General features: G+C 43.1%; 1 protein-coding gene across 1 annotated transcript in view; it reads left to right on the top strand.

The window, feature by feature from the left end:
• LOC132406545 (hepatic lectin-like) overlaps positions 1-13,902 on the top strand; it is a 30,437-nt gene extending 16,535 nt beyond the window's left edge. The window contains exons 4-7 of the mRNA XM_059992354.1: positions 2,273-2,332; positions 3,264-3,415; positions 5,205-5,317; positions 11,155-13,902. Coding sequence (XP_059848337.1) covers positions 2,273-2,332; positions 3,264-3,415; positions 5,205-5,317; positions 11,155-11,287 — 458 coding nt within the window. The 3' untranslated portion in view covers positions 11,288-13,902. The remainder of the gene's footprint in view (positions 1-2,272; positions 2,333-3,263; positions 3,416-5,204; positions 5,318-11,154) is intronic.
• Positions 13,903-15,934: the final 2,032 nt, after the last annotated feature.

Here is a 15,934-nt window from a genome sequence, read left to right as displayed (position 1 = left end):
CACTCCTCGAAGTGTCTGTAAAAGAGAAGGCAGGACCTGGCCTTGAAAATCATAGATTTGGGGTCTGCTTCATCAAACACCTTCGCTCACTCTGTCCCAAAGGACAGCAATTCCTGGTGATCACCCATTTTAACTTGACTTCCCATTCCCATTCTGAAATATCTGTCCATGGTCTCCTCCACTGCCTCGATGAGGCCACTCAGACTGGAGGAGCAACTCTTCATTAACCATCTGGGTAGCTTCAAACTTGCTGGCATGAGCTTCTCACTTGCCCATCACCTCCCCCCTGGTGTCCCTTTCTCCTCTGGTCAACTTAATCTCTTATCAGATTCCTTCTTCTGCAGCCATTTACCTTTGCCATCATCACCTCCCAGCTTCTCACTTTATTCTCCGCCGGTGTAGGGAGACAATAGGTTCAATGTCATATCAGGGTGGTTTGTGAGGTTATCGTAAGTTTTATAGCATTGGAGTCGAAGCAGTCCTTGACCCTGCTGGTACACGTTTACAGCCTTTTGTGTTTTCTGCCTGTTGGAAGAGGGAGTAGAGAAAATGTCCAGGAAGGGTAGATCTTTGCTTTTTTGAGCAGCAAGAGGTACAGATAGAAGAGGTGTGGTGATTCCATGACAAGATCCATCAATCTTCAGGCCAGGCCACTCAGGGGCTTGTGCTAATATTGTTTCTGTGACACTGTGCTGAATTGTAACTGTATGTGGTGTGCTATCTGTGATTGAGTGTACTGTGGCCCCAGAGGAATGCTGTTTCATTTAGCTGTAGGCAGGCGTGTGGTTGAATAACTATTGGACTTGGATCTGAATCTGAACTTGAGGATAGTTCCCATAATGGGCTGAGCCAAGCCCACAACTCCCTGACAGTTGTTCCCTTTTGAGACATCACCAAGCACTTCACAGTAACCTGGAATTGTGATCACTGTTGTTTTTTTAGGGAATGGAGCGGCTTCTTTGTGCACAGCAAGATCCCATAGAATGTAAGAAAACTTCACGCCGCTTTAAAGTGTTTTTCCCAGGCAGTTAATCTGATCGATCATTCTAGTTGGTGCCCCCCCACAACCCCCTCTATCTATTACCCCAGCCACAGCACTGTAAACACGTTAAACCAGTTTTTTTTAATGCTTTTTACATCGTGAGTACATGCTGGTATTTATGTACATTTTGTGTCTTATCCATAATTTAACCTCTTTATTCTTTAGAGTTGTTGAACATTGTTGTGTTTTGTTGCATGTTGCACCAAAGTACCACAGCAAATTCCTAATACGTGTAAGTGTACATGACGAATAAAGCTGATCCTTGATCCTCGATGATAAGAAGTGAGGGATAAGTATTGGTCAAGGAGTTCCTGTAAGAAGTCCTCCGTCTGCTGGATTATAGTATCATACACCCTGTTGGGAACATCTCCAACCGTGCACCACTCTCTCCGTTGTTCACTTGGTGTCAGTATAAAATTTTGTTTCCAGCTCTCCACAACCTTTCAGAGGGGAGGGTGGGGCCCACCGAAGCACATGATGTATTAGAGGGGGAGGGGCATATGCAGATGTAAGAGAAAAGGAGAATGAGATTGGCTGCTGTGCATGGGGTTGGAGTTGGGAGAGTCAATTATAGCAGAACAAATCTCTTGTGCAAGTATTATCTAGGCGATCACCAGATGGGCTGAATGGCCTGTTCCTGGTTGTTCTTTATAAAAGCAACTATAACAGAGGCTGCACAACTTAAATAGAGAATAGCATCCTCCAAGAGCACCACAACCTTGTCGTAGGGTTTGGAGGCTTGTGTGCCTCAGTGACCCAGAGAGCTATATTGGCTGGAATCAAGGGTTTATGCTTTGGTTCTTGGTAGGGTCACCCATGCCAAACAGGTCAAAGGGTAGAGGCCAGACTGAGAGTGGTCCATCGGTCCTCCTGGTTTGAAGGTTCAGCTGAGGGTTAACAATCCTGACCGGATTTTGAAAAATTGTTACAGAAACAGCAATAAAGAATCCTCTATACAGACAGAAGATATTCACCGCCGTCATAAACACCAGTGGTGAGACGGGCAGTAAGTAAGTGAAGTCAGTAACTTATCTGTGAACATCCTCTCCAACTTACCACTACCCCCACCTTTATGTGTGCCAACAGTTGATCAGTTCCACACCATGAGTTAGTTTGGGTGAATTCCCACTGCCTGTTCAAGCTAAACTTCTATAACAGCACATCCAAGAACCTGAGACAAAGATCAGATCATCTCCACTTGTTAATGTTTGATCCGTATTTGCTTCTCAGTGTCTGAATTTCAGAGAACCCAGAGCATCATGGTCAAGAAGCTGTCCAAGCTGAAAATCAGTAAGTATGAACACTCTGATCCATTGACTAATTTTGAACCTTGGTTGTCACCGGTACAGCCTCACTTTGTTCCCATTGTCTGTGAATATTCCCTCCAATTTAACACAACCCTTTCTTTGAGTATCAACAATGCATTTAGTTCACACTCTGAGTGAATTCCCACAGCCTGTTTAATGACAGGATGGTCACACACACAAACTGTATCCTTTGTGCTAGACTCTGCAGTAATAAATAACTGCTCTGTGAGTACTCTGTCCAATCTTTGATCATTTTAAACTATTCCACTCAGTGGTCCCTTTATTAGGTACACTAGCTCATAAATGCAAATATCTAATCAGCCAATCACATGGCAGTAACCCAATGCATAAAAGCGTGCAGACTTGGTCATGAGGTTCTGTTGTTGTTCAGACCAAACACCAGAATGGGGAAGAAATGTGATCTAAGTGACATCGACCGTGGAATGATTGTTGGTGTCAGATGGAGTGATTGGAATATCTCAGAAACTGCTGACCTCCTGGGATTTTCACACACAGTCTCTAGAGTTTACAGAGAATGGTGTGAGAAACAAAAGAAATTGAGGGATTGGCAGTTCTGTGGGTGAAAACACCTTACTAGTGAGAGAGGCCAGAGGAGAATGGCCAGACTGGTTCAAGCTGATATGAAGGTGACAGCAACTCGGATAACCACACATTACAACGGTGGAGTGCTAAAGAGCATCTCCGAATACGCAACACGCCAAACCTAGAAGGAGATGGGCTACAGTTGCGGAAGACCACGAACATACACTCAGTTATCACTTTATTAGGTGTAGGAGGTGGCTAATAAACTGGACACTGGGTGTCCCACATTTTTAAAAAACTTCTATTCAACCATGTACAGTAAATGTAAATGATTTTTTAGTAGCTCTGAATCCCCTCCTCTCTCTCTCTAGACTGTTCTTTGACCACATGTCCTGGAAACTGGGTAAGGTTCAACCAGTCGTGTTACTTCTTCTCCACCAGTTCAGGCAACTGGCATTTTGCGAAACGAAGGTGTTCCTTGCTGGATTCACATCTGCTTGTGATCAACAGCGTTTCAGAGCAAGTAAGTGTCAAGGTCATTGCGTAGGTACAGGAAAGTGGCACAATAGTGTAACATATCGCAGAGTGAGCAACCTAGCTTCAATCCCATTGCTGTCTTCCTGTGACCGCTGCAGTTGCAACCTACATTCCCAAGATGTGTGGCTTTTAAGATATCGACACCAGAAGCAGGGTGACACTTGCAGGCTGCCGACAACACATCTTCGGACCGTGTTGCTCGTTGATGCAAACAACTTATTTCACTGTATATTTTGATGGGCGTGTGAGAAATGAATCTCATCTGATCCGAATCTTCATTTACACACATGTGTGATAAAGAACTTGCCTGCAGCAGCATCACAGGCACACAAGAACCATCACAAGGAAAAAAATAACTTGAGCATGAATTGTACATAAATTCTCTATATTGCAGTGTGGGCAGGTGTACAGGAGTCGTGAGAAATTGTGAAAGGTGCTGCAAGGAAGCAGAATCAGCTTTAATATCAGCAGCCTATGTCATTATACGTATTCGCTTTGCAACAGCAGTCCAATGCAACATATAATAGAGAAAAAACGGTGAATTACAGGAAATGTCTATTATAATAATTGTGTGTATATAATAGCTAAATAAGGTGCAAAAATGGAAATTAAAAAAATAGTGAGGTAGTGTTCACGGGTTCAGTATCCATTCAGAAATCTGACGGCAGAGGGGAAGAAGCTGTTCCTGAATCATTGAGTGTGTGCCTTCTGGCTCCTGTACCTCCTCCCTGATGGTAGCAATGAGAACAGAGCTGGGTGATGGGGGTCCTCAATGAAAGATGCTTCTTTTTTGAGGCACCGCTCCTTGAAGATACTGCAGATACTATGGAGGCTAGTGACCCTAAGGCATCTGTCTGAGTTTGCTGCCCTGAGGCTTACTTTGATCCTGTGCGGTAGCTCTGCCCCACTCCCCCATACCAAACAGTGATGCAGTCAGTTACAATGCTCTCCAAAGTACATCTGTAGAAATTTGCGAGTGTCTTTGGGGACATACCAAATGTGTAATGGAGGGGTGCTTCCCTCCATTACAGATAGGACATTTAGATCTGTCAGTGTTTTGGTGACAAAGCACAGTGATCATATGTATTGTTGCATCCTGGTCTGGTACAACAATTTGAATGTTCAGGACCATAATTTGCAGAGAGTAGTGGACTCTGCCCAATACATCATGGGCACATCCCTGCCAACCATCTATTGGAGGCATTGCCTCATAAAGACAAAATCCATCATCAATAACCCCCACCATGCAGGCCAGGCCATCCTCTCACAGCTACCATTTAGCAGGAGGGACAAAAGCCTGGAGTTCCATACCGCCAAGTTCAAGAGCAGCTACTTCCCTTCAACCACTCAAAAGGCAAAAACCCTAATCACCATAGTTTAGCAACACTATGACTGCATTGCACTAAATTAGACTGTTTTATTGTTCTAATGGTGTTCTTTCTGGTAAACGTTGTGCATTATGTTTACCAGTCCTCTCCACAGACCCTCAACCACTCAGCATTTTTCATCCTCCCCATGCAGTGCCACTTTAAGCTTGGCTCAACAGCTCACTGTACTACTGCGCTGTTGTACGCCCTGGTGCTGCCCCTTGCCGAGGGTTACTTTCTCATTTTATTACTTCCTGTCAGAGTCACCTACTCCTGTGCTTAGTGTCACTCAGTCCCATGGGCAATGCTCCTCTTCCATCAGATTCCACAACCCAAGAGCAGTAAAGGTGCTACATCAACTCAAGGGTATTTTTGTTCATTTCCTGTCTTGTTTAATATTTTTTACAGACATTTATTAAAAAAATATCGGCACCCACAATGTATTGGATTGGCTTGTCGGACTCTGCCATGGAAAAAAATTGGCAGTGGGAAGATGGCACAAGCTATGATTCAACACCACGGTAAGTCTCTCTGCAACCATTGATGGTACTTTTTTTATGGTACACAGACTCTTCTCACCTGCTCATTACTTCCACCTGGGTCGTCCCCTCCTCTTTCTCCTTGGGTCTACATATATACACAAATGCATGCTTTGCTGAAGTGATAAATCGAACACGATATTGATCAGTTGCTGGGCCGATGAATGTTACAGTAGATTACCAGAAGATGGTCACTGTCTTGAAGGTCCTTATGATGATTACAGAGATAAACACAGTGCACTTGCTTGTACGAGAGCTGGGAATTCCCTTGCCCGATGATCTCCACTCTCTGTAGTGCAGGGACCGTGTTTGAGTGATCGATTCCACCATGCAAGGTGCCTTGAGACTTGCTCAGTTTGGATCCTCAGAACCCTTGGCCACCAATCTGGTGTTGTCTCCCCTTACAGCATGTCCTCAATTTATAATTCCATGCATTTCTTTTAAATTCAATCATTTCTAACCTTGCCTTCCACTTTCAGCTAGGAGAGTTGGTCAGCCATGAAACTCTGGCTTCTCTGTACTTCATACATTGGGATGTCCAGCAGCTGCAGAATCTCTCATGTTTATGGTACGCAGAAGTTCTTCACCAATTGCCCAATAGCCCTTCTCCCTTTCCCTGTTTTAAAAAAGAACACTTTTCTATTCCTTTCTCCCTTGTACTTATCCATCATCCCTTGCATTTATCCATAATATCGGTCTCCACTGACACCTCCAATACCTAATTTCATATTCACTTTCTTGCCTCTTTCCATAGTAAACTGAAGATTCAAAGTTAGCAGTTCGTATCCCAAACTGGCAGCTGGGTACTGTTAGTAAAACGTTAAATGGGTTTATTATTGTCACATGTACTGAGCTACGGTGAAAAACTTCTCTTGTACTGTTCATATGGATCTATTCTTTACAATGGTGCACTGGGAGACTACAAGGTAAAAGAGTGCAGAATAAAATGTGGCAGTACGAAGAAATTGCAGTACAGGCAGGTAATCTGTTGCAAAATCACAAATGAGGTAGATGGTGAGGTGAAAAATCCATCTATATTTCATTAGGACTTTGAGGAGATTTGGTATGTCTGCAGATCTACTGTGGAAGCATTTTAACTGGCTGTATCATCATCTGGTACGGAAGCTGGGGCAGGGCTACTCCACAGGATCAAAATAAGCTGCTGAGAGTTGTAACATTAGCCAGCTCCATCATGGGCTCTAGCCTCCCCAGCATCCAGGGCTTCACGGAGCAATCCCAGAAAGGCAATGTCCATCATTAAGGATTCCCCACCATCACCCAGGACATGCCCTCTCCTCATTGTTACCATCAGGAAGGACATACAGAAGCCTGAAGGCTCACAGTCAATAATTCAGGAACAGCTTCTTCCCCTCTACCAGCCAATTTCTGAATGAATACTGAAACCTGAAATCATATGCCGGTGATATTAAACCTGATTCTGACTCTTATCATACCAGGGAAGCATTCAATAGTTTTATGATAGTGGGGCAGAAACTCTCCTTGAGCCCAGTGATACCTGCTTTCAGGCATTTCTTTATTCCGATCAATAGGCAGGAGGGAGGAGCAGAGAGAACGTCCAGTGTGGCTGGTGTCTTTGATTACGTTGGCAGTTTTCCCAAGGCACCCACCAATGAGCTGTGTCCACAGCTCTGTGCAGTTTCTTGGTCTCGAGTGGAGCAGTTGTCATACTAAGCCATGACACATCCGAATAAGATGCTTTTGATGGTGCATCAATGAAAATTGATGGTAGTGAAACTCCAACAATCTGTTATCCAAGCTTTGGAAAATCCTAATGGTGCAGCACTGGTCACCAAGTGATATTCAACACATTCTCCATCTACTCATTGTGCCCCAGTTCTCACATGTCCTTCACAATCACCTAGTTCTCTTTCCCACACTCTCTTTACACTTAGCATGTCCCCTGAAATGCTACATAAAAAAGAATGGAATAAAAATGTGCTGAGTACCCATAAGAGCAACACTGTAAAATCTGCTGGTTCAGCACCAGTGCATTCCAGATTAACAGAATTTTACTACAGTTAAGTGAATGAACTCGGCCTTGTAAAATATTCTTACAGCAAGCACGGAACTATGAGGTTCTCATAAAGTTCAATTTCAAATTTAATTATCATTCAACTATATGAACACTATTGTATTTAAACAAACCAAATAGCATTACTCCAGGGCCAAGATGCAAAACACAATACCAACAGTCACACACAGCACAAGCACATACAAGATAGCACTACAAATCAGTCACACAGAAAACAATATAGTCCAAGTCCCTAAATCCACGAATGTTGTAGAAGTCTGCAATCAAACCCAATACAGCAGTGAGCAAACACTGGAAAGCAGCACAACGCCTCTCTCCTAGACAGTTACAAACAGGCAACGCCACAAACAAGGACACACAGCTCCTCCACTGTCTGCACAGCATAAGGCACATATAGCACGTATAAGTTAGCAGTACTGGACAGTCACACACACAAAAAAAGAATATGGTCCAAGTCCCTGAATCCATGAATATTGTAGCAGTCTGCAGTTGAATAGAGTGAGAACTGAGGGCAGGGCTGGCACTTACTCCGATAGCTCTCTCCTGGACAGCTGCAAGCAGGTGATACTGCAGCTTGGGGCCTAGTCCTTGTAAAGACCGAGATCACACAGCTCCCCCGCCACTCGCTTATAAACCAGGTATCTGGACTTGCAGTATCCCACATTACCAATGTCCAACTGGTTTGCAATCATCAGAAAACCAACAAAGACAATACCTCGCTGTTAAACTGCCTCCACCCACTGACCCCAACGCCTCTCCAGCTCCTTCAGTTTCTATGGCAACAAGCAACTTGCTGATGGGGTAGACCTGCAATACTTTAAATTCTTAATGTCCAGCAGGGTCTTGTGATCATAAAAAATGCATTAAAAAAAGACAATGCCACCTTCTGGTTGGCCCCATAGAAGCCACCATCTTACTGAAAGAAAATCACATCTTCAGGAAGGAGATACTGTATGCCATCCAAACCAATTCTGACTGCCCTGAACTATCCTCTGAGATGATTCAACAATCCTCTGAAACAAGCCCAATGGGGCATTAGTAGGGGTGGTGCTCTTTACAGTAGCGTCGACTTAGGAGATACTGTATGCCATCCAAACCAATTCTGACTGCCCTGAACTATCCTCTGAGATGATTCAACAATCCTCTGAAACAAGCCCAATGGGGCATTAGTAGGGGTGGTGCTCTTTACAGTAGCGTCGACTTAGGTTCAGTTCCCACCACTGCCTGAAGGGAATCTGAATGTTCTTCCCACAACTACATGGGTTTTCTCCCTGAGCTCTGGTTTCCTCCCACATTCAAAGGTGTACCAGATGGTAGGCTGATTGGCCATTGTAAATGATTAAATCAAGGATTGCTGGGCAGCACAGCTTGAAGGCCCAGAAGGGCCTACTCCGAGTTGTATCTCAATAAAAGATAAAATAAAATGAAATGATGGATAGGTAATAAGTGTTGACTTTGCATCAATACTGCTTGCCAGTGATGAAATTAATCAATTAACAATATCAAACATTAGGATTACTTTGATTTATTAGTGAATGTTATTTTTATATCGGGTGACTTCTGTTTCCTCTACGAGCACGTGAATATTCTCCTCATCTGCCTGTTGAGCTTCCTCATAACCATAACTTGCTGACGTGTCTCCTGTCAAGGAGCATGGACTTCTTGTGAGTTGGTACGTTCCTCCCCCTCCAATCCATGACTTCCACTGCCTGCTCGTATTACACTCTCACCACCCTCTGAGTGAAGAAGTTTCCCAAGGTGCCCTTAAGTATTTCACCTTTCACTCTTAAGCTACGACCTCAAGTTCCAGTCTCACCCAACTGAGTGGGAAAAAAACTTACTTGTATTAATCCTTTCTGCACCTGTTATCATTTTGTATATTGTACCTTGATCAAATTTCCTGTGGTCCTGGGAATAAAGTCCTAAATTATTAACACTTTACCTGTAACTCAGGTGCTCAAGTCCAGGCAACATCCTTGTAAAGGTGATGCTCCTGATGGATGTGAAGTGTGCAGATGGACTTCTGTTCAGAACATTTTTTTTGTCCTTCCCCAATAAAGAGTCAGATATAGAGTAATTGATTTATACAGCACAAAACATGTCCACTCTAATCCCATTTACCCATATTAAGTGCATCGGTAGCCTTTTAGGCCTTGCTAATTCAAGTTTCAGTCTAGATGCTTCGGAGGCCAACACCGGGAACCATCCAGGCTCTGTGGCAGGGTGACCCAGGCTTCGAGTCCTGTTGGCAGCCCAATGGGGGTCTTGGGCTGGACCCCTCATGCTTCCACTACATCTGCCCACAAATACCTCCAGAGAGCAACAAGAGCAAGAAGAGGCATGCCAGCTCAGAATCACCTGGATTAACAAGGTCGGCGCCAAAGGTTGGGGAACTGGGACGATTTGGCGAGCAATTGGCTACTGGAACAAGCTATAAGTGAACAAGATGGGGTTAATATATATAAAAATAAATTAGTAGAGCGAAAAGAGAATTATGGTAGTGTCATGGGTTGGTTCGCCTTCCATTCAGAAATCTGATGGTGGAGGGGAAGAAACTGTTCTGAAAATGTTGAGTGTGTATCATTTGGCTCCTGTACCTCTTCTCTGATTGTAGTAATGAGATGAGGGCATGGCCTTGGTAATGTGAGTCTTTAATGATGAATGCCACCTGTTTTGAAGCATCACCTTTTGAAGATCTCAATGGTGGGGAGGCTAGTGCTTGTGATGGAACTGGCTATGTTCGCAACCCTCTGCAGCTTTCTCCGATTCTGTACAGTGGCCCCTCCACACCAGACAGTGACGCCACCAGCTAGAATGATCTCCACAGTACATCTATGGAAATGTGTTAGTTTTTGGTGACATACCAAATCTCCTCAAACTCTTAATAAAATATAGCCACTGGAGTGCCTTCTTTGTATCTGTATCAATTTGTTGGGCCCAGGATAGATCTTTGGAGATGTTGACTCCCAGGAATTTGAAACTGCTCACCCTTTCCACTGCTCTACTTATATTTATTGTGCAAAGAGAAAAAAGATAACCTTCATTAAATATTCAGATGTTCAGACTCAGACTTTAGACCGTAAGATATATCAACAGTATTGGGCTATTCAGCATTATCATCGTGGCTGATTTATTATTCTTCTCAACCCAGCAGTAGTACAGTGCAAAGGCATAAAACCTAAAATTAAAGTGCATAAATCAGATAAAATTGCCAAAAATTACAAAATTAAGTAAACAGTTCAGAAGTGAAGGATCAGTGAGTTAGTGTTTATAGTTTCGTGGGCCAGCCACAAACCTGATGGTGGAGGGGTAGATGCTTTTCCTAAATCATTGAGTGTGTGGCTTCAGTCTCCTGTGTTTCCTTCCTGATGAGAAGAAGCCTTGTCCCAGATGGTAAAGGACCTTCATAATGGCCTCTTCTTGAGGCACCACCTCTTGAAGATGTCCTCAATGGTGGGTAGGGTTGAGCCCCTGTCTGAGAATAATTCCATTCCTTAGCTTATTTGTCTTCTCCCTCTCTGCAACCTAAACCAACTCTCCCAGTCTGACAAAGTTTCTTCAACCTGTAATGTTAACTGTGTTTCTCTTTCTGCAGATACTATCTAATCAGCCTGAATGTATTTCCAGTACTTGTACTCTTTTGATTTTACTTTTCTGTGTATTTGTTTTGAATACGATCACTATGGTGACCTTTACAAATGAATTACTTCCAAGGCAATTTTCTGTATCAGGCCAATTAGTAACTGCGACTTTTTTTTGTTTCAAGATTCTGGGCTACTGGAGAGCCCAACGATGCCTTCCAGAACGAGGACTGTGCCCACCTTGATGCTAAAGGATGGTGGAATGACAATAAATGCTCCACAGAACTCAAATGGATCTGTGAGAAAGACACAGTATGAATTTCACAAAACCTGTCTTAAAAGTACAAACAAGCTCACATTGCGTGTTGGTTCTGTGACAGAAGTTCTGTGCGTTGAGCTTTCATGTATTACACTTCAATCAAGCTGACCAAATTTAATTCACATCAATCCAATTTTCTAAATTCAACTCAGTTCAGTTTCTCTCGTCACATTCTATCCTAGTTGCAGCCTCCCTAACTTTTCCCGCCCCTATTCATCGAGTTACATAGCAGATAATTGGGTCCTTTGCCCTTATTGCATTTACCCCAGCTCAACCGTAACCCATCCCAGCTCAACCGTAACCCATCCCAGCTCAACCATAACCCATCCCAACTCAACCGTAACCCAACTCAACTCAACCGTATCCCAACCCAACTCAACTCAACTCAACCGTAACCCAACTCAACTCAACCGTATCCCAACCCAACTCAACTCAACTGTATCCCAACTCAACTCAACTGTATCCCAACCCAACTCAACTCAACCGTAACCCAACTCAACTCAACCGTATCCCAACCCAACTCAACTCAACCGTATCCCAACCCAACTCAACTCAACCATATCCCAACCCAACTCAACTCAACCGTATCCCAACCCGACTCAACTCAACCGTATCCCAACCCAACTCAACTCAACTGTATCCCAACTCAACTCAACCGTATCCCAACCCAACTCAACTCAACCGTATCCCAACCCAACTCAACTCAACTGTATCCCAACTCAACTCAACCGTATCCCAACCCAACCCAACTTAACCGTATCCCAACCCAACTCAACCGTAACCCATCCCAATTCAACTCAACCATAACCCAACTCAACTCAACCGTATCCCATCCCAACTCAACTCAACCATAACCCAACTCAACTCAACTGTATCCCAACTCAACTCAACCGTATCCCAACCCAACTTAACCGTATCCCAACCCAACTCAACCGTAACCCATCCCAATTCAACTCAACCGTAACCCAACTCAACTCAACCGTATCCCATCCCAACTCAACTCAACCATAACCCAACTCAACTCAACTGTATCCCAACCCAACTCAACTCAACCGTATCCCAACCCAACTCAACTCAACCATATCCCAACCCAACCCAACTCAACCGTAACCCATCCCAACCCAACTCAACCGTATCCCAACCCAACTCAACTCAACCATATCCCAATCCAACTCAACTCAACCATATCCCAATCCAACTCAACTCAACCGTATCCCAACCCAACTCAACTCAACCGTATCCCAACCCAACTCAACTCAACCATATCCCAACCCAACTCAACTCAACTGTATCCCAACCCAACTCAACCGTATCCCAACTCAACTCAACCATAACCCATCCCAACTCAACTCAACCGTAACCCAACTCAACTCAACTGTAACCTAACTTAACTCAACCGTATCCCAACTCAACGCCATCCCAATTCAACTCATTCTATCTCTACTCAACCTATGTCTACTCATCTTTTCCCAATTCAATCCATTCCAACTTAGAATTCTTATCTCAATCCATTAGCTTCAACCCTATCCCATTCCACTCAAGTGAACCTCAAGTTACCAATTCAACCCAAATGAACTCACCAGCCCAAGTTAATATCTTCCCTAAACATGGCACCATCCTATAGATGACCAGGCAAATAGTGCATGAGACCCAATCCTCGTAACGTGCATCAATCAGGTAGTCTTTCATATTGGGGAACTTTTTCTGGCTTTTTCCTCCTTCCTTTCCAGTCATGATGATGGGCCTTGGCCGAAAACATTGATTTCCATAGATTCTGCCTGGCCTGCTGAGTTCCTCCAGTGTTTTGTTTGTGTTGCAAGCATTTTTAGATGTCATTTCCATAAGAATCTAAGAAAATAAGTGGGAGCTCAGCCTCTCAAGCCTACCTCACCATTCAATGTGATTGGCTCCAGGCTTCATTCCCTTGCTTTTGCCAGTTCCCAACACCCTAGATACCCCAATTTTCCTTCCCCTTTCATGCCTCTGTTGACCCATTCTCCATAACACTCCACTCTCTGCACAACTTATCGCACAATCTCTAATCTTATAACCATGCCTCCAATTTAAGGCTCTTCCACTAGAGGAAACATCTCAACATCTACCCTTAGTATCTTGGGTGTTTCAGTAATATTAGCCCCCATTCTGTAGCAAATTCAAATCTAGTTTCTTTGTCCTCTGGTGAAAGGATTTTCTTCTTGAGCTGTTATTGATTTAACACAATGATCTTCATTCCAGATTGCAGTCACTTGCACGCTCTTCCTCTTTCATGTCCAGTTTTTCTCAGCTGATTGGTAGTCACATCTCAGCCATGGCTCAGTGGTTTCGATTCTCCCTGGGCTGGGCAGATGGTTCTGGTTCTGGATCTATACCCCATTCCACAAAGAAGATCTCTAATGCTCCAGTGCTGAACTGAGGGAGTGCAGATCTGTGGGAAATGCCATCACTTTGATAGAATGATAACCCGTGAGGCTATTGTCACTTTTAGATCAATGTAAACAGCATTGTTTATTCACATGGTCTTTTGTGGAAGTGCGCTTGGTACAAAATGTCAGTGATACTTTTGTTGCTGTAGCAAAAAATATGTTCAAATAAAAGTACCTTATTGATGGTTAAATGTTTTTAGATATTTTGAAAGTTGCTATGGAAATACATGTCCTTCCTTCTTTAATGTATTATTTCTTCCTCCTCCTCTACCAATTTGTTTTGGGTTTAGACAGTTCTGAGTACAGTAAGGTGTACGGTGCCATAGTGGTTAGTGCAATGCCATTACAGCTCAAGGCATCAGAATTCAGTGATCGTTCTGAAGCCTCTGTAAGGAGTTTGCACATTCTCACTGTGACCGCATGGATTTCCTCCAGCCTCTGTGTACTCCGGTTTCCTCTCACAGTCCAAAGTTATTATGTTAATTAGTTATTCTAAATTGCCCTGTGATTAGGCTGGGGTTAAATAGGTGAGTTGTTAAGCGGGGCTGGAAAGGCCTTACTGTCTGATTTCACTGTACTTTCTCTGTAAGTCTACATTGTATTGTGCATTCTGTTACTGTCTTCCCTTGTAATTCCTCCATGAACTGATGTGATGAAATGATCTGTGTGGATGGAGTGCAAATCAAAGTTTCTCCCTGTACCTCAGTACAGGAGACAGTAATAAACCAATTCACCAATTTATCTAAACTACACATTCGCAAGCCAAACTTCCTCCTTCCTGTATTCCAATACAACCAAATGCATTTTACCACTCGATGAACCCCAGAGATGCATTTAACCCATTAGTTTCAGGAATAGTTACTGCCCTGCAACTATCAGCCTTCTGAACTAGCACAGATAACTACATTCACCACTACTCTCAATTAATTCTACAACCTACAGACTCGTTCCCAATGACTCTTTATTACTCAGGTTCTCAGTATACTTGTTTGCACAGTTTGTACTTTGAACATTGGTTGTTTGTCTTTTACTTCTTACTTAGAGAGACAGCCCAGTATCAGACTTCACACTGCCCAATTACACCCAATGAACCAACCAACCCACAAGCCTTTGGAATATGGGAGGAAACCGGAATACTTGAAGCAAACTCACACAGTCATGGGAAGAATGCACAAACTCTTTAGAGGGAGTGGTGGGAATTGAACCCATGTTGCTGGTTGCTGTAACCTTGCTGCTGTTCCAGTATAGCTTTTTTGTAAAATTCTATTGTATGAAAATTAATCTCAAGGTAGAATATCATAGCGTATACATACTTTGATAATAAATTTACTTTGAACTTCGAAACAGCTCTGTTCAACTCCTTGGCACACCTACACGTTCCAAACACACTAAAGGAGTTCTGATTATTTATTCACTTCACAAAGTGAACAATCTCAAAATCTCCTGTACCTGGCTCCAATCCACCTTCTACATTTCAAAGCATCCTGCACCTGGCACCTATCCACCTTCTGTATTTAAACTCTGCATCCTCTGCATAGATTACATTTACAGCTGCCATTCTTAGAAATCTCCCACTGCCACATTCTCTCCCTGCTGCATTGAAACATTGCATGTTGTGAACAATCTTTTTTATCAGAGCTGTCCTTTAATAGAAGAGTGTACTCAAACTGTCCTTCAGTTACTCACCACCACATTCCAAAGCGTCATGTACTGTTAAGCTAGGTCTTGTAAGTATGCAGGTCTCTGCTTTAAGCCATGCCATAAAACACATACACTGCAAGCTTCCAAACAAATCAACACCCCAACAAAACACTCTGAGATCACACAGATTCCATTTTGCCACATTACATTTTACAGAGGTATAAATTCATAAAGACTTCGGGGTTATAGATATACTTTCACATTAGTCAATTTTGATGCTAAGCCTATTAAGAACTGTGGTCACTATGTGGTGAGTGAATGACCACCAGACAAATGGAACACACCACAGTTGTACATCTGGAAGTACAGAAGACAAGGGCTTAGCCGACTCATACATGATTAAAATTTTGGAATGTAATATGCTCTAAAATGTTGACAGTGTCCATTTTTTATATCAAAATAAACTTTAATCATAATAAAAATTACTCACAAAAACAAATCAGTGTCTTTCATTTTTATATCCATAGTCAGTGCTTTCAGTTCTGTTCAAAATCAATTGAACTGTTGCCTCTGACATGGTCC

The sequence above is a fragment of the Hypanus sabinus genome, chromosome 16 (genome assembly GCF_030144855.1).
Source record: "Hypanus sabinus isolate sHypSab1 chromosome 16, sHypSab1.hap1, whole genome shotgun sequence".
In the NCBI taxonomy this organism is placed as follows: Eukaryota; Metazoa; Chordata; class Chondrichthyes; order Myliobatiformes; family Dasyatidae; genus Hypanus; species Hypanus sabinus.
Note: the sequence above shows the minus strand (reverse complement) of the source record. Positions and strands in the feature narration are given on the sequence as shown.